This window comes from Drosophila rhopaloa, unplaced genomic scaffold (genome assembly GCF_018152115.1).
Source record: "Drosophila rhopaloa isolate 14029-0021.01 unplaced genomic scaffold, ASM1815211v1 contig_163, whole genome shotgun sequence".
NCBI lineage: Eukaryota > Metazoa > Arthropoda > Insecta > Diptera > Drosophilidae > Drosophila > Drosophila rhopaloa.
Genome location: NW_025335043.1, coordinates 5,117,803 through 5,142,679, shown reverse-complemented (window position 1 = coordinate 5,142,679; position 24,877 = coordinate 5,117,803). Strand labels below are relative to the sequence as shown.

General features: G+C 42.3%; 6 protein-coding genes across 10 annotated transcripts; 2 read left to right on the top strand and 4 right to left on the bottom strand.

Moving 5' to 3' along the window:
* Window positions 1-1,104: 1,104 nt before the first annotated feature.
* LOC123037445 lies at window positions 1,105-1,355 on the top strand. Its single transcript, XM_044458117.1, has one exon. It carries the CDS (start codon window positions 1,105-1,107, stop codon window positions 1,300-1,302), a length of 198 nt encoding a protein of 65 aa, XP_044314052.1. The 3' UTR covers window positions 1,303-1,355.
* Window positions 1,356-2,050: 695 nt separating this feature from the next.
* On the bottom strand, window positions 2,051-12,241 carry LOC108040481 (serine-rich adhesin for platelets). The gene has a single exon (XM_017117961.2). It carries the CDS (start codon window positions 12,221-12,223, stop codon window positions 2,051-2,053), a length of 10,173 nt encoding a protein of 3,390 aa, XP_016973450.2. The 5' UTR covers window positions 12,224-12,241.
* Window positions 12,242-12,669: 428 nt separating this feature from the next.
* On the bottom strand, window positions 12,670-17,487 carry LOC123037419 (aldo-keto reductase family 1 member B1). Of its 4 annotated transcripts, XR_006417485.1 has the most exons (7): window positions 17,387-17,487; window positions 17,242-17,326; window positions 14,196-14,338; window positions 13,650-14,133; window positions 13,382-13,590; window positions 13,098-13,270; window positions 12,670-12,803 (listed from the first exon to the last, which is right to left on the bottom strand). XR_006417485.1 is itself a non-coding variant. In XM_044457914.1 (6 exons), exons 1-6 carry the CDS (start codon window positions 17,470-17,472, stop codon window positions 12,758-12,760), a joined length of 1,053 nt encoding a protein of 350 aa, XP_044313849.1. In that variant the 5' UTR covers window positions 17,473-17,487; the 3' UTR covers window positions 12,670-12,757. The 4 variants fall into 4 exon arrangements, 2 of the variants coding, with proteins under 2 accessions (XP_044313849.1, XP_044313850.1); XR_006417486.1 differs by lacking the exons at window positions 17,242-17,326; window positions 17,387-17,487 and adding an exon at window positions 16,790-16,968; XM_044457914.1 differs by lacking the exon at window positions 13,098-13,270.
* A 248-nt stretch (window positions 17,488-17,735) lies between these two features.
* Window positions 17,736-19,626, bottom strand: LOC108040558 (aldo-keto reductase family 1 member B1). Of its 2 annotated transcripts, XM_017118063.2 has the most exons (6): window positions 19,462-19,626; window positions 19,297-19,399; window positions 19,015-19,157; window positions 18,429-18,957; window positions 18,201-18,370; window positions 17,736-18,031 (listed from the first exon to the last, which is right to left on the bottom strand). In XM_017118063.2, the coding sequence occupies exons 2-6, from the start codon at window positions 19,363-19,365 to the stop codon at window positions 17,983-17,985; spliced, it is 960 nt and encodes a 319-aa protein (XP_016973552.1). In that variant the 5' UTR covers window positions 19,366-19,399; window positions 19,462-19,626; the 3' UTR covers window positions 17,736-17,982. The 2 variants fall into 2 exon arrangements, with proteins under 2 accessions (XP_016973552.1, XP_016973551.1); XM_017118062.2 differs by having other exon boundaries at window positions 19,297-19,625.
* A 388-nt stretch (window positions 19,627-20,014) lies between these two features.
* LOC108040559 (PCI domain-containing protein 2 homolog) lies at window positions 20,015-21,295 on the top strand. Its single transcript, XM_017118064.1, has one exon. It carries the CDS (start codon window positions 20,061-20,063, stop codon window positions 21,246-21,248), a length of 1,188 nt encoding a protein of 395 aa, XP_016973553.1. The 5' UTR covers window positions 20,015-20,060; the 3' UTR covers window positions 21,249-21,295.
* A 164-nt stretch (window positions 21,296-21,459) lies between these two features.
* LOC108040560 (aldo-keto reductase family 1 member B1) lies at window positions 21,460-24,622 on the bottom strand. Its single transcript, XM_017118065.2, has 5 exons — window positions 24,445-24,622; window positions 23,050-23,192; window positions 22,504-22,987; window positions 22,236-22,444; window positions 21,460-21,590 (listed from the first exon to the last, which is right to left on the bottom strand). The coding sequence occupies exons 1-5, from the start codon at window positions 24,517-24,519 to the stop codon at window positions 21,545-21,547; spliced, it is 957 nt and encodes a 318-aa protein (XP_016973554.1). The 5' UTR covers window positions 24,520-24,622; the 3' UTR covers window positions 21,460-21,544.
* Between the last annotated feature and the right edge of the window lie 255 nt (window positions 24,623-24,877).

The following is a 24,877-nucleotide window of genomic DNA, read 5'->3' as shown; positions in this document are numbered from 1 at the left end:
AATTAAATTAGTTTTAGATTAAAACAAGATAAGAAGCAAAGCCGAAGTTTATATACCCTTGCAGATATTATTAATGAACTACATTTCGATTTCTATGCCTATATTACTAAAAGCAATGAAGCTAAGTCCGTTTTGCTATCGCTTCTATGGAATCTATATGATATTGTTGTCCGATTTTAATTTAATTTAAACCGTAATTCCACAATATTTAAATATTACCAAATCCCGAAGAACAAAAAAAATTAAAAACAACAAAGTTATAATTTTTTTGAATTTTTTTTCCGATTGTTCCTATGTGAGCTATATGATATAGTCGCCCGATTCGTCTCGTTCCGACTTATATACTACCTGCAATAGAAAGACAACTTTAGCTTTCAAACAGATAGCTTTAAAACTGAGATACTAGTTTGCGCAGAAACGGACAGACGGACGGACGGACATGGCTAGATCAACTCTCCTGGTGATGCTGATCAAGAATATATATACTTTAAAGGATCGGAAATGTCTCCTTCAATGCGTTGCAAAGTTTTGACTGAAATTAAAATACCCTCTGCAAGGGTATAAAAATGATCAATAAAAATTATTTTTTTCTTTATTAAAAGACTTAAGTAGGAATAAATAAAAAGAGACGACATTTTTTTTTCATCTTTGAAATATCACAAATTTTAAAATATTTTGCAATTATAATTATAAATAAAGATATATTTATTTACAAGTACTTGACAATTAAAATGCAAACCGTTATTAAAAATATATATGCCTTTCAAATTAGTAAAACAAACAAAAAACACTCTTAGAGAACAGAAATTTTTTAATTTTTTTAATATTTGTTTTGAGCAGATTATGGACAGCATGTTATAAGAATAAAAAAATACAATTTTTAATAATACAAAAGAACAGTGAAATTACCACCATGATAAATATAATGCTCCAATTCGTATCACGTACCACGCAGGCTACTGACTTTTTGTCGTTAGAAACTAAGACCTGAAACATATGTGCAAATATTTAGCGGAGTAGATTTAGACATTAGACTTTGCTTTGGGAATGATATAAAAACACCAAAGCAAGTAACTAAAAATTTAGTTTTCATTCCAACCAAACATGAAGATAGAGGTTTTGTTTCTTATTTGTTCGGTGGTTCAGGTGGCGATGTCATGCGCCAACGCCGAAACACCCACAACCACTGAAGCTGCTCCGACCACGACAGAATATCCATCAGTTCCCCAAGGGTCATGGACGGACTTAATTAAGTTTTTAAACAGCAGCAGTAATGGAAACAAGTTTTACTTTTTCTTTTAGAGTTTCTTGTCCCCGAAACAAAAAAAAAGTGTCCATTGAAAGAAATTTCTAATGATTTATGTACTTGCTAAATTCGCAAAATTATTTTTAAAATAAATGAATTAGCATTTTGCAGATTATTAAAATAAACATGCTAAATATTTCATTACTTTCTTAAATTAAAGAAATGGTTGTTCGACAAATATAAAGAATGCAACTTTATATTTTTTTTCGAAAGATTACTCTACATTTATTCTGAAATTTATTATTTTTAATTTTTGGGTACTTAACCTGTTTCTCTTATCCTCTGCAAAGTGCAGGAGGGCATCTGTCCGAAAAAGTTAAGACACAGATAAACTTGTAAAAACAAATCAGTTTTTTCTACTTTTTCTAATTTATTTGAACGAGAAAACATTACAGAAGAAAAAGACTTAGCAGGTAGTCTGGGGCCCTGTTAATGTTAGATTTCATATTGACGCTTAAGAAAACAAACTTTTCTTAGCTGGGATTTTATTTCTCCCAAAAATTATAATAGACAAAAAATCGGCCCTGTTTTTAAGAACATTGACCAGTTACCGTAGCCTCTAATAAATTGGTATTAAAGGATTTTAAAAAACCCACAGTAAGCGTAAAATTTCCCAACAAGTGGTATTGCTGTGATACCAAACATGAAAAACGATTTCATAATATTCAAATGCATATATTTTACAATCGTTAAAATTAAAGTCATCAGCCATTTTATTCTGGCCCTATCCATATCGGAAAAACTTTAATATTGATTGCTCCAACCGCCCCATCCGCTTCCATATGGACTCCATTGGTAACCCCATCTCGGCCTGGCTCCAACGCCCATCCAACGTCGGTTGCCCCACCAATAGGGTCCACCTTGGAGTGTAGTTGCGTCACTGGAACTCTCCAACTGCTCCGCATTCAGCCCATCAACGGATATCGCCTCATTATCGGAACCAATGTTGTCTTGTGTCCAGGAATTGGAGTTCTGCGACTGCCCATCTTGAGCGGACCGGCCACGAGCCAAACGGAAACGGATGTCTGAAGATCCCTGGTCACTAGATCTGTCACTGGAGAATCCTGAGCGCTGGGACCAGGATTGTGTGCCTCGAGATCCGCTTCCACCACCAATAGAACCTGAAACTGATGAGCCATCACTGCCATCGGTCACACCATTTGTGGTGCTTCTTTTAATCAGCTTTGACCAGGAACCCGAAGAATCACCTCCACCTACAGAGATGCCTGCATCAAGGATTGGCAGGGTTAGCCGGATAGGATTAGATGTTTTCTGCGACGAACTAGACCAAGAGTATTTTGTCTGAGTCTTAGGCACCGATGCAGTTTTTGATGTTATGGTTGTAGTTGTAGTTTTGCTTGAACTAGACTTTCCATTTGAATCTGGAACTTTTGAGTGGTTCGAGGTATAGGTTTTTGTCGTTTTGGTCGAGGTTGAGCTCGACTTACCGTCATTAAATGCTATGCTGGCGTCAACTACAGGTAGAGTCAAGCTGTCTGCCAATTTTCCTCCCGTGGTGGATATGGTTGTGGTCGTTGTTGACGAAGTTGTGCTTGATTTTCCACCATTAAGTGAAATGCTGGCATCAACTACAGGTAGTGATGAGGTACTTGTCGACTTGCTTCCTTTGGTGGTGGTTGTTGTAGTCGTTGTTGAAGATTTCGAGCCCAAATCTCCGCCCTTCAAGGAAATGCTGGCGTCAAGTACAGGAAGAGTCAAGCTATCAGACAGTTTTCCTCCTGAGTTGGATGTTGTTGTGGTCGTTGTTGACGATGTTGTGCTTGATTTTCCGCCATTAAGTGAAAGGCTTGCATCAACAGCAGGTAGCGATGGGGTACTTGACGACTTGCTTCCCTTGGTGGTGGTTGTTGTAGTCGTTGTTGAAGATTTCGAGCCCAAATCTCCGCCCTTCAGGGAAATGCTGGCGTCAAGTACAGGAAGAGTCAAGCTATCAGACAGTTTTCCACCTGAGTTAAATGTTGTCGTGGTCGTTGTTGACGATGTTGTGCTTGATTTTCCACCATTTAGTGAAAGGCTGGCATCAACTGCAGGTAGCGATGAGGTACTTGTCGACTTGCTTCCCTTGGTGGTGGTTGTTGTAGTCGTTGTTGAAGATTTCGAGCTCAAATCTCCGCCATTCAAGGAAATGCTGGCGTCAAGTACAGGAAGAGTCAAGCTATCAGACAGTTTTCCTCCTGAGTTGGATGTTGTTGTGGTCGTTGTTGACGATGTTGTGCTTGATTTTCCACCATTAAGTGAAAGGCTGGCATCAACTGCAGGTAGCGATGAGGTACCTGACGACTTGCTTCCCTTGGTTGTGGTTGTTGTAGTCGTTGTTGTAGATTTGGAGCCCAAATCTCCGCCATTCAAGGAAATGCTGGCGTCAAGTACAGGAAGAGTCAAGCTATCAGACAGTTTTCCTCCTGAGTTAGATGTTGTCGTGGTCGTTGTTGACGATGTTGTGCTTGATTTTCCACCATTAAGTGAAAGGCTGGCATCAACTGCAGGTAGCGATGAGGTACTTGACGACTTGCTTTCTTTGGTGGTGGTTGTTGTAGTCGTTATTGAAGATTTCGAGCCCAAATCTCCGCCATTCAGCGAAAGGCTGGCGTCAAGTACAGGAAGAGTCAAGCTATCAGACAGTTTTCCTTCTGAGTTAGATGTTGTCGTGGTCGTTGTTGACGATGTTGTGCTTGATTTTCCACCATTAAGTGAAATGCTGGCATCAACTACAGGTAGTGATGAGGTACTTGACGACTTGCTTCCCTTGGTGGTGGTTGTTTTAGTCGTTGTTGAAGATTTCGATGCCAAATCTCCGCCATTTAGCGAAATGCTGGCGTCAAATACAGGAAGAGTCAAGCTATCAGACAGTTTTCCTCCTGAGTTAGATGTTGTCGTGGTCGTTGTGGACGATGTTGTGCTTGATTTTCCACCATTAAGTGAAAGGCTGGCATCAACTGCAGGTAGCGATGAGGTACTTGACGACTTGCTTCCTTTGGTGGTGGTTGTTGTAGTCGTTGTTGAAGATTTCGAGCCCAAATCTCCCCCATTCAGCGAAAGGCTGGCGTCAAGTACAGGAAGAGTCAAGCTATCATACAGTTTTCCTTCTGAGTTAGATGTTGTCGTGGTCGTTGTTGACGATGTTATGCTTGATTTTCCACCATTAAGTGAAAGGCTGGCATCAACTGCAGGTAGCGATGAGGTACTTGACGACTTGCTTCCCTTGGTTGTGGTTGTTGTAGTCGTTGTTGTAGATTTGGAGCCCAAATCTCCGCCATTCAAGGAAATGCTGGCGTCAAGTACAGGAAGAGTCAAGCTATCAGACAGTTTTCCTCCTGAGTTAGATGTTGTCGTGGTCGTTGTGGACGATGTTGTGCTTGATTTTCCACCATTAAGTGAAAGGCTGGCATCAACTGCAGGTAGCGATGAGGTACTTGACGACTTGCTTCCTTTGGTGGTGGTCGTTGTAGTCGTCGTTGAAGATTTCGAGCCCAAATCTCCGCCATTCAGCGAAAGGCTGGCGTCAAGTACAGGAAGAGTCAAGCTATCAGACAGTTTTCCTTCTGAGTTAGATGTTGTCGTGGTCGTTGTTGACGATGTTGTGCTTGATTTTCCACCGTTAAGTGAAAGGCTGGCATCAACTGCAGAATCATTCTTATCTGAAGAAGTCGTTGTTGTCGTGGTCGACGATGTCTCGCTAGAGTTTCCACCATTGACAGATTTCTTCGATGAACTCGACCAGGAGTGCTTGATCTTAGGTGTCGAAGTGCTTAAAGTTGTAGTTGTTGTAGTTTCGCTAGAGGTGGTGCTCGATTTTCCAACAGACTTTGGAATCTTGGGGGTTTTTGACGAATACGTTTTTGTAGTTCCAGTCGTGGTTGAGCTTGATTTGTCGCCTTTAACCACTACACTGGCATCGACTACAGGCACAGATGAAGCAGTTGACTGATCGCTTCCGTTGGTTGATGTTATAGTAGTAGTTGTGGATGACTGGCTCCAATCTCCTGATGGAGATAATTGGTTTGAACCTTGATTGAGATCAACAACAGCATCGGCTATTGAGTCAGACGATTCTCCTCCGTCAACAGAGAAACTCTCGGTTTTATTTTTGCGGGCTATGTTTGCCCACCGCTTGGCCCAATATTTTTTAGCCTTGCCACCATGGGATGTTTTCTTCCATAACTTCGACCAGGAGTGTCTGATCTTAGGTGACTCGGAGGAGCTTGATGTTACAGTTGTCGTTGTTTCGGTAGAGCTGGAATTCGAGTTACCTTTTGACTTGGGGATCTTAGAGGTCTTTGACGAATAAGTTTTTGTGGTCTTAGTCCACTTTGAGCCTTGTGTTCCGCCTTTAACTAAAATACTGGAATCTACCGGCGTGGATTCTTTAGATTGACCCTCATTCGAGGTTGTTGTCGTTGTGGTTGTGGCCGTAGATTGGCTGGATTCTCCATCACCGTTTGAGGAGCTGCCCTTCGTGACTTGCACAATAGGGCCAGAAGCAGTGCTTGACTGGCCCTCATCGGAAGAAGTGGTCGTGGTTATTGTGGACGAAGACTGACTGGAGTTTCCATTTCCGTACGAGGAGCTTCCCTGAGTGACTTTAACAACTGGAGCAGTCGTGTTGGTGGATTGACCTTCATTCGAGGTTGTTGTCGTTGTGGTTATGGTCGTCGATTGGCTGGAGTTTCCATCACCGTTAGAGGAGCTTCCCTGAGTGACTTTCACAATAGGGTCAGTAGTGGTGCTGGACTGGCCCTCATCGGAAGATGTGGTCGTGGTTGTTGTGGACGAAGACTGACTGGAGTTTCCACTTCCATTCGAGGAGCTTCCCTGAGTGACTTTAACAACTGGAGTAGTCGTGTCGGTGGATTGACTTTCATTCGAGGTTGTGGTCGTTGTGGTTATGGTCGTAGATTGAGTAGAGTTTCCGCCACCGTTCGAGGAGCTTCCCTGAGTGACTTCCACAATAGGGTCCGAAGTAGTGCTCGACTGGCCCTCATCGGAAGATGTGGTCGTGGTTGTTGTGGACGAAGACTGACTGGAGTTTCCACTTCCATTCGAGGAGCTTCCCTGAGTGACTTGAACAACTGGAGCAGTCGTGTCGGTGGATTGACCTTCATTCGAGGTTGTCGTCGTTGTGGTTGTGGTCGTGGATTGAGTAGAGATTCCGCCACCGTTCGAGGAGCTTCCCTGAGTGACTTCCACAATAGGGTCAGAAGTAGTGCTCGACTGGCCCTCATCGGAAGATGTGGTCGTGGTTGTTGTGGACGTAGACTGACTGGAGTTTCCATTTCCATTCGAGGAGCTTCCCTGAGTGACTTCTACAACTGGAGCAGTCGTGTCGGTGGATTGACCTTCATTCGAGGTTGTCGTCGTTGTGGTTGTGGTCGTGGATTGAGTAGAGTTTCCGCCACCGTTCGAGGAGCTTCCCTGAGTGACTTCCACAATAGGGTCAGAAGCAGTGCTCGTGGTTGTTGTGGACGAAGACTGACTGGAGTTTCCATTTCCATTCGAGAAGCTTCCCTGAGTGACTTCTACAACTGGAGCAGTCGTGTTGGTGGATTGACCTTCATTCGAGGTTGTTGTCGTTGTGGTTGTGGTCGTGGATGGGCTGGAGTTTCCATCACCGTTAGAGGAGCTTCCCTGAGTGACTTTCACAATAGGGTCAGTAGTGGTGCTGGACTGGCCCTCATCGGAAGATGTGGTCGTGGTTGTTGTGGACGAAGACTGACTGGAGTTTCCACTTCCATTCGAGGAGCTTCCCTGAGTGACTTTAACAACTGGAGCAGTCGTGTTGGTGGATTGACCTTCACTCGAGGTTGTTGTCGTTGTGGTTGTGGTCGTGGATTGAGTAGAGTTTCCGCCACCGTTCGAGGAGCTTCCCTGAGTGACTTCCACAATAGGGTCAGAAGCAGTGCTCGACTGGCCCTCATCGGAAGATGTGGTCGTGGTTGTTGTGGACGTAGACTGACTGAAGTTTCCATTTGCATTCGAGGAGCTTCCCTGAGTGACTTTAACAACTGGAGCAGTCGTGTCGGTGGATTGAACTTCATTCGAGGTTGTCGTCGTTGTGGACGTGGTCGTGGATTTGCTGGAGTTTCCGCCACCGTTCGAGGAGCTCCCCTGAGTGACTTTCACAATAGGGTCAGAAGTAGTGCTGGACTGGCCCTCATCGGAAGATGTGGTCGTGGTTGTTGTGGACGAAGACTGACTGGAGTTTCCATTTCCATTCGAGGAGCTTCCCTGAGTGAGTTCTACAACTGGAGCAGTCGTGTCAGTGGATTTACTCTCATTCGAGGTTGTCGTCGTTGTGGTCGTGGATTGGCTGGAGTTTCCATCACCGTTCGAGGAGCTTCCCTGAGTGACTTCCACAATAGGGTCAGAAGCAGTGCTCGACTGGCCCCCATCGGAAGATGTGGTCGTGGTTGTTGTGGACGAAGACTGACTGGAGTTTCCACTTCCATTCGAGGAGCTTCCCTGAGTGACTTTAACAACTGGAGTAGTCGTGTCGGTGGATTGACTTTCATTCGAGGTTGTGGTCGTTGTGGTTATGGTCGTAGATTGAGTAGAGTTTCCGCCACCGTTCGAGGAGCTTCCCTGAGTGACTTCCACAATAGGGTCCGAATTAGTGCTCGACTGGCCCTCATCGGAAGATGTGGTCGTGGTTGTTGTGGACGAAGACTGACTGGAGTTTCCACTTCCATTCGAGGAGCTTCCCTGAGTGACTTGAACAACTGGAGCAGTCGTGTCGGTGGATTGACCTTCATTCGAGGTTGTCGTCGTTGTGGTTGTGGTCGTGGATTGAGTAGAGTTTCCGCCACCGTTCGAGGAGCTTCCCTGAGTGACTTCCACAATAGGGTCAGAAGTAGTGCTCGACTGGCCCTCATCGGAAGATGTGGTCGTGGTTGTTGTGGACGTAGACTGACTGGAGTTTCCATTTCCATTCGAGGAGCTTCCCTGAGTGACTTTAACAACTGGAGTAGTCGTGTCGGTGGATTGACTTTCATTCGAGGTTGTGGTCGTTGTGGTTATGGTCGTAGATTGAGTAGAGTTTCCGCCACCGTTCGAGGAGCTTCCCTGAGTGACTTCCACAATAGGGTCCGAAGTAGTGCTCGACTGGCCCTCATCGGAAGATGTGGTCGTGGTTGTTGTGGACGAAGACTGACTGGAGTTTCCACTTCCATTCGAGGAGCTTCCCTGAGTGACTTTAACAACTGGAGCAGTCGTGTCGGTGGATTGACCTTCATTCGAGGTTGTCGTCGTTGTGGTTGTGGTCGTGGATTGAGTAGAGTTTCCGCCACCGTTCGAGGAGCTTCCCTGAGTGACTTCCACAATAGGGTCAGAAGCAGTGTTCGACTGGCCCTCATCGGAAGATGTGGTCGTGGTTGTTGTGGACGAAGACTGACTGGAGTTTCCATTTCCATTCAAGGAGCTTCCCTGAGTGACTTCTACAACTGGAGCAGTCGTGTCGGTGGAATGACCTTGATTCAAGGTTTTCGTCGTTGTGGTTGTGGTCGTGGATTGAGTAGAGATTTCGCCACCGTTCGAGGAGCTTCCCTGAGTGACTTCCAAAATAGGGTCAGAAGCAGTGCTCGACTGGCCCTCATCGGAAGATGTGGTCGTGGTTGTTGTGGACGAAGACTGACTAGAGTTTCCACTTCCATTCGAGGAGCTTCCCTGAGTGACTTTAACAACTGGAGCAGTCGTGTCGGTGGATTGAACTTCATTCGAGGTTGTCGTCGTTGTGGACGTGGTCGTGGATTTGCTGGAGTTTCCGCCACCGTTCGAGGAGCTCCCCTGAGTGACTTTCACAATAGGGTCAGAAGTAGTGCTGGACTGGCCCTCATCGGAAGATGTGGTCGTGGTTGTTGTGGACGAAGACTGACTGGAGTTTCCATTTCCATTCGAGGAGCTTCCCTGAGTGAGTTCTACAACTGGAGCAGTCGTGTCAGTGGATTTACTCTCATTCGAGGTTGTCGTCGTTGTGGTCGTGGATTGGCTGGAGTTTCCATCACCGTTCGAGGAGCTTCCCTGAGTGACTTCCACAATAGGGTCAGAAGCAGTGCTCGACTGGCCCCCATCGGAAGATGTGGTCGTGGTTGTTGTGGACGAAGACTGACTGGAGTTTCCACTTCCATTCGAGGAGCTTCCCTGAGTGACTTTAACAACTGGAGTAGTCGTGTCGGTGGATTGACTTTCATTCGAGGTTGTGGTCGTTGTGGTTATGGTCGTAGATTGAGTAGAGTTTCCGCCACCGTTCGAGGAGCTTCCCTGAGTGACTTCCACAATAGGGTCCGAATTAGTGCTCGACTGGCCCTCATCGGAAGATGTGGTCGTGGTTGTTGTGGACGAAGACTGACTGGAGTTTCCACTTCCATTCGAGGAGCTTCCCTGAGTGACTTGAACAACTGGAGCAGTCGTGTCGGTGGATTGACCTTCATTCGAGGTTGTCGTCGTTGTGGTTGTGGTCGTGGATTGAGTAGAGTTTCCGCCACCGTTCGAGGAGCTTCCCTGAGTGACTTCCACAATAGGGTCAGAAGTAGTGCTCGACTGGCCCTCATCGGAAGATGTGGTCGTGGTTGTTGTGGACGTAGACTGACTGGAGTTTCCATTTCCATTCGAGGAGCTTCCCTGAGTGACTTTAACAACTGGAGTAGTCGTGTCGGTGGATTGACTTTCATTCGAGGTTGTGGTCGTTGTGGTTATGGTCGTAGATTGAGTAGAGTTTCCGCCACCGTTCGAGGAGCTTCCCTGAGTGACTTCCACAATAGGGTCCGAAGTAGTGCTCGACGGGCCCTCATCGGAAGATGTGGTCGTGGTTGTTGTGGACGAAGACTGACTGGAGTTTCCACTTCCATTCGAGGAGCTTCCCTGAGTGACTTTAACAACTGGAGCAGTCGTGTCGGTGGATTGACCTTCATTCGAGGTTGTCGTCGTTGTGGTTGTGGTCGTGGATTGAGTAGAGTTTCCGCCACCGTTCGAGGAGCTTCCCTGAGTGACTTCCACAATAGGGTCAGAAGCAGTGTTCGACTGGCCCTCATCGGAAGATGTGGTCGTGGTTGTTGTGGACGAAGACTGACTGGAGTTTCCATTTCCATTCAAGGAGCTTCCCTGAGTGACTTCTACAACTGGAGCAGTCGTGTCGGTGGAATGACCTTGATTCAAGGTTTTCGTCGTTGTGGTTGTGGTCGTGGATTGAGTAGAGATTTCGCCACCGTTCGAGGAGCTTCCCTGAGTGACTTCCAAAATAGGGTCAGAAGCAGTGCTCGACTGGCCCTCATCGGAAGATGTGGTCGTGGTTGTTGTGGACGAAGACTGACTAGAGTTTCCACTTCCATTCGAGGAGCTTCCCTGAGTGACTTTAACAACTGGAGCAGTCGTGTCGGTGGATTGACCTTCATTCGATGTTGTTGTCGTTGTGGTTGTGGTCGTGGATTGGCTGGAGTTTCCATCACCGTTCGATGAGCTTTCTTGAGTGACTTTCACAATAGGGTCAGAAGTAGGGCTGGACTGGCCCTCATCGGAAGATGTGGTCGTGGTTGTTGTGGACGTAGACTGACTGGATTTTCCATTTTCATTCGAGGAGCTTCCCTGAGTGACTTTAACAACTGGGGCAGTCGTGTCGGTGGATTGAACTTCATTCGAGGTTGTTGTCGTTGTGGACGTGGTCGTGGATTGGCTGGAGTTTCCGCCACCGTTCGATGAGCTCCCCTGAGTGACTTTCACAATAGGGTCAGAAGTAGTGCTGGACTGGCCCTCATCGGAAGAAGTGGTCGTGGTTGTTGTGGACGAAGACTGAATGGAGTTTCCATTTCCATTCGAGGAGCTTCCCTGAGTGACTTCTACAACTGGAGCAGTCGTGTCGGTGGATTGACCTTGATTCGAGGTTGTCGTCGTTGTGGTTGTGGTCGTGGATTGAGTAGAGTTTCCGCCACCGTTCGAGGAGCTTCCCTGAGTGACTTTCAAAATAGGGTCAGAAGCAGTGCTCGACTGGCCCTCATCGGAAGATGTGGTCGTGGTTGTTGTGGACGAAGACTGACTGGAGTTTCCACTTCCATTCGATGAGCTTCCCTGAGTGACTTTAACAACTGGAGCAGTCGTGTCGGTGGATTGACCTTCATTCGAGGTTGTTGTCGTTGTGGTTGTGGTCGTGGATTGGCTGGAGTTTCCATCACCGTTCGATGAGCTTTCCTGAGTGACTTTCACAATAGGGTCAGAAGTAGTGCTGGACTGGCCCTCATCGGAAGATGTGGTCGTGGTTGTTGTGGACGAAAACTGACTGGAGTTTCCATTTCCATTCGAGGAGCTTCCCTGAGTGACTTCTACAACTGGAGCAGTCGTGTCAGTGGATTTACTCTCATTCGAGGTTGTCGTCGTTGTGGTCGTGGATTGGCTGGACTTTTCATCACCGTTTGAGGAGCTTCCCTGAGTAACTTTCACAATAGGGTCAGAATTAGTGCTGGACTGGGCAGCATCCGAAGATTTGGTCGTGGTTGTTGTGGAGGAGCCTCCCTGAGCATTTTTCACTGCTGGAGCTGTGGAGTCTGTGGATTTACCGTCATTCGATGTTGTTGTCGTGGTGGTTGTTGTTGAGGATTTAGTTGTTACCCCGTTATCTAAAGTCTTAGAGCTCTCATCGGAGAGTTCAAGTACCTTTTTCCCGTTGGCACAATTCACATAGTTCGGATTTCCAAGCAATTCTCCATCGTGCAGGAGAAGTAACTTTCCGAAAAGCCGATCCAGCAGCCACAAGCGAATATCTTTTCGAATTTCAATCAGAGTTTGTCTAACACTTTCACAACATGGCTGTGGTTTTATATCCGGGGTAGCCACGGCCGTTGCCGTTTTAGATTGGGATTGGGCCGCTGCGAGGGCCAGAAAAGCAGCCAAGACCGCGACGAAAATCAAACGCATGATCGTCCTAGTAACCGGGCGTCTGATCAATTAGATCTGTTGGCCAAAATAAAATTTCGAAACCTTTTATACCCGATCCAGTTTCATTTTTTTGGGCTATTTGCGTAGATGCTTGTCTAGGTTGCAAATTTTATTTGTTAAAGAACATTTGGTACTTCCATTGTCTAAAAAAAATAACAAAAACTGTGCAAATTGACAAAACTAAGAAGTACTATAGTTCAAAATAAACATCTCTTGAATACCTGCTAAAGAAACAACTGTGCAAAATATTTTGTCTTCGTTTGGATTAAACACTTGTTAGATATTTTGACTTTACGTAAATCGCTCGCTCGTGTCAGAAGCGTACGTCAGAGGTACATTAACCGATTTTGGAACATTGTTAATGGCACACGAGAAACTTTTATTTGGCCAGCCAGTTCTTCACAATAATAAAAACAATGTAGACATAATTTTCAAGTTTTTTTTTTTCGTACGATTACAGATTAAATGATTATGTAACAAATTATAAATTTGAGCTCTCTTCTGTGCTGTCTTCTAGTATTCGTCCTTCTCGAAAGGGTGGTGGGGGTGACCGAAGTGGCTGTAAATAATTAAATTCAAAATTAATAAGTTCATTTCGTTCAATTTCGTTTTATGAAAATAGATTAAGACAATCGCAATGCAAATAACATATAAGGGAATATCGGGGAAATGACAAGCTAAAACTATTTTCAAGCGTATAAACGGGTTCAAATTATTTAACAAACCAAATAATACATTTTAAAACACAAGCGGGGAACGGTAAACCAATAAAAAAAACTAAGCAAACTAAGCTTAAGTCAACACAAACAATTCAGAGAGAAACACGTATGCGTCTGAAAAAGTGAAAACATACGTTAGCCTCATGTTCATGTTTTTGTAGATATTTTTCTTGAAATAGCTTCATGTTGCAATATATATTATTTCTCATTTATAGGTATTCTTCTTCATAACTTCTTGCTTAGGAGATATCGATTTCTCTAAGCTCAATACTCGTCGTGAAATGGATAATACTTATGGGTACCATGACTAAAATATAAATTTTAAAAAAATATAAATATATATAAATATAAATATTTGATTATTTCAAATTTTTGATTGTATCCATTAAAAAAATTCTGTTGGGTTCTCAAGACTTACCTAAGCAAGGGCACAAGGCGGCCGTTGCACTCGAAGCTCTCGATGGTTTCGATTTCCTCGGGTGTCAGCTCAAAGTCAAAGACCTGGAAGTTCGACTCGATTCGATCCTTGGTCACCGACTTGGGGATAACAATGTTGGCGCGCTGCACCTGGTAACGAATGAGGATCTGTCCAGGAGTCTTGTTTTTCTTGGTAGCAATCTCCTTGATCTATAAGTTGAAGACATATGTTAGTCAAATTAATCTAGCCCATGTAATATCAGACAGACCTTAGCCTCCTCTAGGATGACTGGGTCGCCAGCCTTGGCCCATGGGCGATTGGGAGATCCCAAGGGACTGTAGGCGGTAATCGTAATATCCTTCGACTTGCAGAAATCAATCAGTTTTTTCTGTGTCAGATATGGGTGGCACTCGATCTGGTTGGTTACCGGTGGGATTTTGGCCACCTCTAGCACGCGCTCAATCTGCCTCCTGTTGAAGTTAGAAACACCAATGGACTTGACCAGCCCTTCCTCCACCAGCTTCTCCATGGCCTTCCACGTATCGACATAGTCGACTGGTGAGTACAGGGTCTTGCCGTCCTTATCGCTAGGGAACAGCTCGCAGCCCTCTTTGAATCCCATGGGCCAGTGAATAAGGTACAGATCGAGGTATTTGAGCTTCAGAGAACTCAATGTGCTCTCCAGAGCAGTCTTGACCAGCTCAGGGCTATGGAAAGTGTTCCACAGCTTGCTGGTGATGAACAGATCCTCGCTGCAAGTAGGTGAAGTTTAATGCTACGCTCCGAGGAATACCAAACAGAGTTTAGAACTTACCGCTTGACAACACCCTCCTTGATCTTGGCCTCAACGCCCTCTCCGACCTCATCCTCATTCTGGTAGACAAGAGCACAGTCGATGTGCCTATATCCGGCATCAATGGCAATTTTCACAGCCTCGGTGACCTCACCCTTGGGGCTCTGGAAACATAAACCATGTCATATCATCAATAAAATAAAATACAATAAAAGATTTCCTTAGCAGTTCCAAATAAGTATTAAGTTATACATTTTACTTAAATGAATTACTAAAGGTCTTATTGTGTATCTTTAAAGGTCACTTATATGAATGTCTGTGATAAAAGTTTGCACAATTGTAGTAGGTACCAGACTAAATAATAATACACTAATTGGATTTCACACTTTCCAGGGTTAATAAATTATCCGCAAACAATTTTTGCAAGTAATACTGTGAATAAGAAAGGAAGGTCATGGCGTGTAGAACATAATTATGTCCCCCATTCATAAGTACGTCAGCATAGAATATTCTAAACTCTAAACGGAATTTCGCAATTCGTTGTCAGAAAAGTTTCAGTTACTAGGAGCGTGATGAAGAAATCGAAATCTATACGTCCTCCTATCTGACACTTGAAGTCACTTATCAGCCCCTTAGTTCCCGCATCCCAATAAACCTCGAAAGATTAGAATTGGGTCAGGCAATTGAAATAAATTTTAGGTTTAAGCACTTGAAATATAATAGCTTTAACAAGAAAGGAAAGCTAACTTCGGGCGGAGCCGAAGTTGATATACCCTTGCAGAATACTCTGTAAATTATATTTTCCAAAATTATTCATATGATGCATTCTTAATACTCATAAAAAATCCCAACTTCGTAACTTTAAAAACACCAAAGTTATGGCATTTCCAATCGTTCAGTTATATGGCAGCTATAGGATATAGTCGGTCGATCCTTATGAAGTTTGGTAGGTCGGATTGATTGGCCAAAAATAAAACCCATAGAAAATACCAACTTCCTAACTTTACAAACACCAAAGTTATGGCATTTCCGATCAATCAGTTATATGGCAGCTATAGGATATAGTCGGCCGATCCTTATAAAATTTGGTACGTCAAATTGATTGGCCAAATACAAAACACATAGAAAATCCCAACTTCCTAACTTTACAAACACCGAAGTTGTGGCATTTCCGATCGTTCAGTTATATGGCAGCTATAGGATATAGTCGGCCGATCCTTATAAAATTTGGTACGTCAAATTGATTGGCCAAATGTAAAACCCATAGAAAATCCCAACTTCCTAACTTTAAAAACACCAAAGTTATGGCATTTCCGATCGTTCAGTTATATGGCAGCTATAGGATATAGTCGGCCGATCCCGGCCGTTCCGACTTATATACTGCGTGCAAAGGAAAGAAGGGTGTGTGCAAAGTTTCAATTAGATATCTTTAAAACTGAGAGACTAGTTCGCGTAGAAACAGACAGACGGACAGACAGACGGACAGACGGACAGACGGACAGACGGACATGCTTATATCAACTCAGGAGGTGATCCTGATCAAGAATATATATACTTTATATGGTCGGAGATGTCTCCTTCACTGCGTTGCACACTTTTGACCAAAATTATAATACCCTCTGCAAGGGTATAAAAAGGGCCAGTCTTGTAAAAAGCCATTAACATGGGAAACGCATGTTAAATTTTCAATACGACATTTATATTTCAAATGTTGTTTAATCTTTCAAAGAAATGATAGATCAAAGACTCTCATTAAATTTTGACATAATTAGTATATATTACAGACACTAGAAATTGTTTAATTTATGGGTTGGGAAGCAAGCCTCCTCTTATTCTGGCATATAAATAGTGCACGTAAACTAAAGCAGATAAGACACTTATTTTAAAAATACCCTTATAATACCCTTGCTAATTAAGTGCTGCTTATCAACTATTTTCGCATCGTAATCTAAACTACTTTTCCATTAGGAATTGTATTCAACTTGGAGGTTTAGGTACTGAGTTTGTTTAGGGGCGCGTCTTTCTTGAATATTTTAGCTACAACCTATCCCCATATTTCATATAAATCCCTTGAAGAAACTGAAGCAATCTTATTTAGAAATCCTCCACTTCAGATAAGAACTTTTATCAACATTTGTCAGCTAGTAATACTTGTAAAAGCGACCATGTGCCCCAAATATATATATATGTTTTGAAGGGGATATGTGGCAAATATTTGCAAAAATTTTCCACTGCCATAAGAAGGTAAAAAGGGTCACCTTCGCAAATCACATATTATATGATATTATAGTGAACGTATAAATTAACATAAAGGCTACGGAAAATCTGTTATTTTTGTATTATAGCTGATAGAATCGACACTCCCACACAAGCAAATATAATGTGTATTATGTATGTATAAACAGAGGGACCGGCAAAATACAGCCGGCAAACTATCAGCAATTCAACGCGTGTCAATTTTTTTTGCCCCCCTTTTTTTAAGCATCAACGCAAAAAGAAATAAAAAAAAACGGGAAGTCGTGGGCAGCGGAAAACTACCCGATTATGGGGCCAACAAATGCAATTGCAAAAATTTACAAGTGCTTTTATTGCAGTTAGTTGTATTTTCTACTTACGCCCCAGGTTCCCAGACCAAGGAGTGGAATTTCCTGGCCGTTGTTGAATTTCACATTTGGTACTTTGGCAGCCATTTTAGACGCTATTGGCTCCTTCTGTTTAGTTGTCACGAATTTAAAATATTTAAAATACAACTTAGCACCTTTCGATGCTTCTATTTTACAAACTGAACTATTTAACCAGCTGATTGCCGCTTTTATACTGACCGAAAGCTTGTTCAAAATTCTGAAAAGCTTTTAAAAGCAGGGCTGCATTGTTGTTCAGGAAAAACAGCTGACCGATCGCTAGTTACATTTAAATTTGTTGAGTTTAATAAAATTTAACAAATAAATTTTTTAATTTAAGATAAAGAAGCAGACATGAACTTTTGTAAAAAAAAATAAATAAAATAGCTTAAGTGAACACATTGGACGATGTGGTTATAAAAAATAGATACTGAAATAATATTTACATTCCAAGTTCCGAGCCCAATTATAGGAATCTCATTTCCGTCCATTAAAACAACTTTGGCATTTCCAGCATACTCCTTCTGGCACCTAATAGTATTGGATTGCTTTCATAAAAAGTATCTTTTATCCGGATCCTGTATACATTACCACATAAACCGCTCGATTTTTCCATAATTTCTTAATGAGAAACGAAAAATGGGTCGAACCAGTTGAATTTTCAGTAAGGTATTCATTATTGTATAATTGTGAAGTAAATTTCTATTATTTTAATAACACTATTTGCAGGCTTTGACAATGCAATGGCTACTAAGTATTTCCATTTTTTCTAAATGAAAAATAGCAAAATAAAAGTGTATATAAAAACGAAAAGCCACATTTTCAAACATCTTTTGACAACCAATTTAAAAGTGACTTTCTTGCTTTTATTATGGAGGCTCCAACCTACTAATAGAACCCAAATAATAATTTATGACTTTACCACGGATAATAAAGATCATTTTTAAACAGTCTTAAAAGGACATTATTTTTAAAATAAGTATTTTCACCAAATAAGACATTACTAACAATAATTCTTGCTTGATTTCTTGATTTTTTTTTCCATCTTTTACGGAGGTAGATGCTTAAATGATTTTTTACCCTTAAGGTCACAACACTACATGCAAGAAAACCGATTAACAAAAAGACAATTTCCTGTTTTTTGTTAAGATCTTCAACACATTTTACACCGTCTCCGGGAAATTTATTTATATTGCCTGTACAGGCTCAAACGGATGATGGGGGTGTCCATATGCCCTAAAGAGTATAATAATATATCGTATATTAGATAAAAAAATCATTAGAGGAATAAAAAGTTGTTGTTAAAAACGAATTTGGAAAGAAACGAATAATGAATCTGTTAAAAATTCAAATTTTAAATATAACCAAGGTTCAGTTTCAATCTCTGCTAAAGAGTAACACTCACGCTTTCATGGTCATAAAACGACCATTACAGTCCAAATCATAAATAGCCTTGACATCGTCAATGGCCAGTCCAAAGTCCCAGATTCGCTTAAAGTTGTCCATCATGTGCTGTTTGCTGACGGATCGCGGGATCACAATGATTCCCGATTGTGTTTGATAGCGGAGGAGCACCTGGAGAACAGGGGGTGTTAGGCATTTGGCTTCGATTTGCTTATGTAGATATCATCACCTGTGCCGGTGTCCTTTCGTATTTCTCAGCTATAGACAGGATGGTCGGGTGCTGAAGCAGTGGATATGAACCTGGTTTTTCGTAGGGCGTGTGTCCTGATCCCAGACAGCTGTAAGCAGTCACAGCAATGGCATTATCATAGCACAGAGTAATCAATGGCTTCTGGCTCAAGTACGGGTGACACTCGATCTGCAGAACCACTGGCTTTAGCTTCGCCACACTCAGTAGCCGAGTGATCTGCTGCTCATTGAAGTTGGACACCCCGATGGCCTGGCATAGTCCTGTATCCACCAGATCCTCCATGGCCCGCCAGGTGTCCACATAGTCGATGTCCTCGAACACAGCTTTATTCGTATCTGGGCAAGTGGGATACAGATTATCGCCCGACTTGTAGGCCATGGGCCAGTGCATCAAGTAGAGATCCAGGTAGTCCACTCCCAGATTCCTCATGCTTGTTTCGCAGGCGGATCGCACCAACTCCGGTTTGTGGTGGGTGTTCCAGAGTTTGCTCGTAATAAACAGCGAATCGCTGGATAATATGAAATTAAGGATTTCAGTTAAACATGGACATTAAAGGACCTCTTACCGTGTTACCACGCCCTCTTCTATTTTCTCGCGAAGTGCAGCGCCCACCTGTGCCTCATTTCCGTATATATGGGCGCAATCAAAGTGGCGATATCCTATATCAATGGCATCCTTTACCGCTTGAGTGACGACCTCCGGGGGGCTCTAAAATAGGGGGAAGAACCGGAAAGAAAAGCTTTTGGATAACTTTTGAGAGCTTTGACATTGACCGTGAAATGAACATTGTAGTGCACATTTCGTTTGGCCGATTATTTAATAATATTCTATAGACATTTATATTTACCCGCCATGTTCCAAGACCAACCATTGGCATATTTTTTCCGTTACTTAAAAGAAAATTTGGCGTCGACATCTTCGATTTCTTAAACCGCTTATTCCTTCAGGACCTTGTAAAATATGGGAATGATACGATACTCGCTTGTTTTTTAAGCTTTAATTTGAAAATTACCGAGTGAACTAATCTCAAAAGCCTGTTAAAGTGGCTACAAAAAAAATAAATTTCTTGTGACAGCTATATATATGTAAATTGTTTAAATTTAGAAACTTTTGGGCAAGCAAAAGACCTTCGCAAAACATTATCGATTCGCCGCCTAGGAGATTTCACAAAGTGTTCAGCCGATTTCAATCAAAATATTAGCATGTAATTATATATTAAATTAATCATTACAAATGCTAACCATTATCTGGGAAATAAAAAATACATGTTTAAATCAGCTTATTTAGAAATTCAATTAAATATACCACTGCATTTGCGAAATATACAAAATGTTAAAATTGTCCTTATACAATTAATCACGTTTTCAATGTTAAATCGATGTGGAAACTAAATATAAAATTCCCGGGGTTTTAAATAAATATTGAGATGTTTATGCTTTATTTTCATTCTCAAGTATTTAAAATCTTTGTTCAAAAAGAAAATATATTGTAATTATCTAATAGAATTTTAAAACTAGTGGTAAATCGATATCGATAGTACCATTCATGGTTTGACGTTGCTATCGACGAATTGTCACCACTAAGACTGCCGCCTGCAAAAAAATCAAAACAATGTTTGGCACCGTAAATAACTATTTATCCGGCGTGCTGCACGCCGCCCAGGACTACGATGGCGAGGCACTGGGCACACACCTCTCGCTGCGCGACGTGCACGTGCAGAATCACAACCTGTATATCGCTCAGCCGGAGAAGCTGGTGGACCGATTCCTAAAGCCGCCACTGGACGAGGTGGTGTCCGCGCACCTAAAAGTGTTGTATCATTTGGCGCAGGAACCACCCGGTTATATGGAAGCCTACACGCAACAGGCGGCAGCCTGTGGAGCGGTGGTGCGCCTTCTGCAGCAGCTGAAGGATGAGAATTGGTGTCTGCCACTGATGTACCGCGTGTGTCTGGACCTCAGGTACCTAGCGCAGGCCTGCGAGAAGCACTGTCGGGGATTCACACCTGGCCATGTGCTGGAAAAGGCCGCCGATTGCATGATGGCCTGCTTCCGCGTTTGCGCCGCCGATGGACGCGCCTCCGAGGAGGACACCAAGCGACTGGGCATGATGAACCTGGTCAATCAGCTATTTAAGATCTACTTCCGCATCAATAAGCTGCATCTGTGCAAACCCCTCATCCGCGCCATTGACAACTGTGTCTTTAAGGACTCCTTTCCGCTGCCGGAGCAGATCACCTACAAATATTTCGTGGGCAGACGAGCCATGTTCGACTCAAATTATCAGGCTGCTGTGCAGGATCTCTCGTATGCGTTTAGCAACTGCCCGGATCGGTTCGCCAGCAACAAGCGGCTGATCCTGATCTACTTGGTGCCGGTCAAGATGCTGCTGGGTTACCTGCCCCGCAAGTCTCTCCTGCAGCGCTACGATCTTCTGCTCTTCCACGATCTTGCACTGGCTCTCAAGGCGGGCAATGTGAATCGCTTTGATGAGATTGTCAGGGATCAGGAGCTGGTGCTAATCCGGAGTGGAATCTATCTTTTGGTCGAGAAGCTTAAGTTCATCGTGTACCGGAATCTGTTCAAGAAGGTGTTTGCCATTCGTCAGACCCACCAGCTGGACATGGGCGACTTCCTCTCAGCGCTGCAGTTTGTCGGCTTGGCTGATGTTTCTCTGGACGAGACGCACTGCATCGTGGCCAATCTCATTTACGAAGGAAAGATCAAGGGCTACATCTCGCACGCCCACAACAAGCTGGTCGTGTCCAAGCAAAATCCTTTCCCCTCCATTTCCACCTAGTGCATTTGTTTGTGAATTTTTAAGAATAAAAGAATCGGTTTAAAATAGTGTTTTTCGGCTTAAGCTTGGATTAAACACTTGTTAGATATTTTGACTTTACGTTAACCGCTCGTGTCAGAAGTATACGATTTTGGAACAATTGTTTATGGCATACAAGAACCTTTTTTTTGGCCAGCCAGTTCTTCACAATAATAAAAACAATGCAAAGACATAAATTTCAATTTGTTATTCGTACAATTACAGATTAAATGATTAATTAACAAATTATAAGTTTAAGCTCTCATCTGTGCAGTCTTCTAGTATTCATCATTCTCGAAAGGGTGGTGGGGGTGACCGAGGTGGCTGTAAATAATAAAATTCAAAGTACATAAGTTCATTTTGTTCAAATACCTTATTTGAAAAGAAATTAAGACAATCGCAATGTAAATAACATATAATGAAATATCGTGGAAATCACAAACTTAAAGTTATTTTCTAGCATATAAATATGTTCTAATTGTTTAACTTAGCAAATAATAATTTTCAAAACACATGCAGGGGACGGTAAACTAATAAAAACCTAAGTAAACAAAGCTTAAATAAACAAAAACAATTCAAAGAAAAACACGTATGCGTCCGAAATTCGTTAGCCTCATGTTCATGTTTGTGTACATTTTTTTTGAAATAGCTTCATTTTGCAATAGGTATAATTTATTTTTTATAGGTATGCTTCTTCATAACTTCTTGCTTAGGAGATATCGATTTTTCTAAGCTCTCAATACTCGTCGTGAAATGGATAATAGTTATGGGTACCATGACTAAAATATAAATATATACAAATGTAAATATTTAATATAAACATAATCACTAAATAAATAAAATAAAGGTTAAATTTTATATAGAAGTCAACAAATTATTTAAAGAAATACATTTCCAAATTATGATTATAACCATGAATCCAAGTTTGAAAAATTACAACAATTATTTAGTAGGGTTCTGTAGACTTACTCAGGCCGGGCAAAAAGGCGACCGTTGCATTCGAAGCCCTCGATGGTTTTGATTTCCTCGGGTGTCAGCTCGAAGTCAAAGACCTGGAAGTTGGACTCGATGCGATCCTTGTTCACCGACTTGGGGATAACAATGTTGCCGATGTGCACCTGGTAACGAATGAGGATCTGTCCAGGTGTCTTGTTTTTCTTGGTAGCAATCTCCTTGATCTATAAGTTGAAGACATATTTTAGTCAAATTAAACTAGTCCATGTAATATTAAACATACCTTAGGCTCTTCTAGGATGACCGGGTCGCCAGCCTTGAACCATGGATGGTTGGGAGATCCCAAAGGACTGTAGGCTGTGATCGTAATATCCTTCGACTTGCAGAAATCGGTCAGTTTTTTCTGGTTCAGATATGGGTGGCACTCGACCTGGTTGGTTACCGGTGGGATTTTGGCCACCTCTAGCACGCGCTCAATCTGCCTCTTGTTGAAGTTCGAAACACCAATGGACTTGACCAACCCTTCCTCCACCAGCTTCTCCATGGCCTTCCACGTATCGACATAGTCTACTGATGAGTGCAGGGGCTTGCCGTCTTTATCGGTAGGGAACAGACCGTCGCCCTCTTTGAATCCAATGGGCGAGTGAATAAGGTACAGATCGAGGTACTTAAGCTTCAGTGCACTCAAAGTGCTCTGCAGAGCAGGCTTGACTAGACTCGGGCTATGGAAAGTGTTCCACAGCTTGCTGGTGATGAACAGATCCTCGCTGCAAGTAGGTGAAGTTTAATGCTACGCTCCGAAGAATTTCAAACAGAGTTTAGAACTTACCGCTTGACCACACCCTCCTTGATCTTGGCCTCAATGCCCTCTCCCACCTCATCCTCATTCTGGTAGACAAGCGCACAGTCGAGGTGCCTATATCCGGCATCAATGGCAATTTTCACAGCTTCGGTGACCTCACCCTTGGGGCTCTGAAAACAGAAACCATGTCATGTTGTTTCAATAAAATAAAATAAGATGAAAAATTTCCTCAGCAGCTCCAAATGAGTTTTAAACTTTTAATTTAAATGAATTACTAAAGGGGTGTACATCTTTAAAGGTCACTAATTGTAGTATCTGTATTATTGATAAGCGAGTTCGCACAATTATTGTAAAAACCAGACTATTAAAAATTCACTAATTGGCTTTCACACTTTTAAGGGTTAATAAATTATCTGCGTAGAATTTTTGCAAATAATTCTGTGAATAAGAAAGAAAGGTCTGGGCCTATAGAACATATTTGTCTCCACCATTCATAGGTAGGGCGCCGTGGAAAATTTGAAACTCAACGGAATTTCGCAATTCGTTGTCAGTAAGGTTTCAGTTATCTGACACTTGAAATACCTTATCAACTTTTATCAACATTTGTCAGCTTGTACTTGTAATATATTTATGTTTTGGAGGATATATCAAGAGGTGATGCGGCAAATTTTTGAAAAAAAGGGTCACCTCAAAATCGACACTCCCACAAAAACAAATATATTTATGTATGTATAAACACAATGACCGGCAAAATATAGCCGGTAAACTATTATTAATACAACGCATGTCAATTTTTTTATCGCCTATTTTTTTAAGGATCATCATACGAAAAACAAAACGGGAAGTCGTGGGCAGCGGAAAACTACCCAATTATGGGGCCAACAAATACAAATATATTTATGTATGTATAAACACAATGACCGGCAAAATATAGCCGGCAAACTATTATTAATACAGCGCGTGTCAATTTTTTTATCGCCTATTTTTTTAAGGATCATCATACGAAAAACAAAACGGGAAGTCGTGTGCAGCGGAAAACTACCCAATTGTGGGGCCAACAAAAACAAATATAATTATGTATGTATGTATAAACACAATGACCGGCAAAATATAGCCGGCAAACTATTATTAATACAACGCGTGTCAATTTTTTTATCGCCTATTTTTTTAGGGATCATCGCTAAAAGAAATACGAAAAACAAAACGGGAAGTCGTGTGCAGCGGAAAACTACCCAATTATGGGGCCAACAAATACAAATATAATTATGTATGTATAAACACAATGACCGGCAAAATATAGCCGGCAAACTATTATTAATACAACGCGTGTCAATTTTTTTATCGCCTATTTTTTTTAAGGATCATCGCAAAAAGAAATACGAAAAACAAGTTTTTATGCAGTTACTTTAATTTTCTACTTACGCCCCAGGTTCCCAGGCCAAGGATTGGAATTTCCTTGCCGTTGTTAAGTTTCACATTTGGTACTTTGGCAGCCATTTTAGACACTATTTGCTTGTTCTGTTTATTTGTTAAGGACTTAAAATTTGTTAAATACAACTGGGTAGCTCTCGATGGTTGCTTCTTGTTTACAAACTAAACTATTTAACCAGCTGATCGCCGCTTTTATACGCACCGAAAACTTCTCCACAGTTCTAAAAGCTTTCAAAAGCAGGTCTGCACTAGTGTTCAGGGAAGACACCTGACCGATCGCAAGTTATATCTAAATTTTTAAATTATACTTATTTTCAATCTGACCACTCGATTGCTCTTACACATTCCATATAATTAACCAATAAGGATAAAATATTATTGCTCTTCTCTTTTTAATAATTTAATTTGACTTACATCTTTTTTT

Bases quoted from the DNA above. Each gene is read 5' to 3' on its own strand.
- LOC123037445 (XM_044458117.1), top strand. From the start codon at position 1,105: ATGAAGATAGAGGTTTTGTTTCTTATTTGTTCGGTGGTTCAGGTGGCG.
- LOC108040481 (XM_017117961.2), bottom strand. From the start codon at position 12,223: ATGCGTTTGATTTTCGTCGCGGTCTTGGCTGCTTTTCTGGCCCTCGCA.
- LOC123037419 (XM_044457914.1), bottom strand. From the start codon at position 17,472: ATGAATACCTTACTGAAAATTCAACTGGTTCGACCCATTTTTCGTTTC. The intron at 14,134-14,195 runs GTAAGTTCTAAA...ACCTACTTGCAG, and splicing joins AAGGAGGGTGTTGTCAAGCG to CGAGGATCTGTTCATCACCA. The intron at 13,591-13,649 runs GTCTGTCTGATA...TTCAACTTATAG, and splicing joins TCATCCTAGAGGAGGCTAAG to ATCAAGGAGATTGCTACCAA.
- LOC108040558 (XM_017118063.2), bottom strand. From the start codon at position 19,365: ATGTCGACGCCAAATTTTCTTTTAAGTAACGGAAAAAATATGCCAATG. The intron at 19,158-19,296 runs GTAAATATAAAT...CCCCTATTTTAG, and splicing joins TTGGTCTTGGAACATGGCGG to AGCCCCCCGGAGGTCGTCAC. The intron at 18,371-18,428 runs GTGATGATATCT...CCTGTTCTCCAG, and splicing joins ACGAAAGGACACCGGCACAG to GTGCTCCTCCGCTATCAAAC.
- LOC108040559 (XM_017118064.1), top strand. From the start codon at position 20,061: ATGTTTGGCACCGTAAATAACTATTTATCCGGCGTGCTGCACGCCGCC.
- LOC108040560 (XM_017118065.2), bottom strand. From the start codon at position 24,519: ATGGCTGCCAAAGTACCAAATGTGAAACTTAACAACGGCAAGGAAATT. The intron at 22,988-23,049 runs GTAAGTTCTAAA...ACCTACTTGCAG, and splicing joins AAGGAGGGTGTGGTCAAGCG to CGAGGATCTGTTCATCACCA. The intron at 21,591-22,235 runs GTAAGTCTACAG...TATTATTTACAG, and splicing joins CGCCTTTTTGCCCGGCCTGA to CCACCTCGGTCACCCCCACC.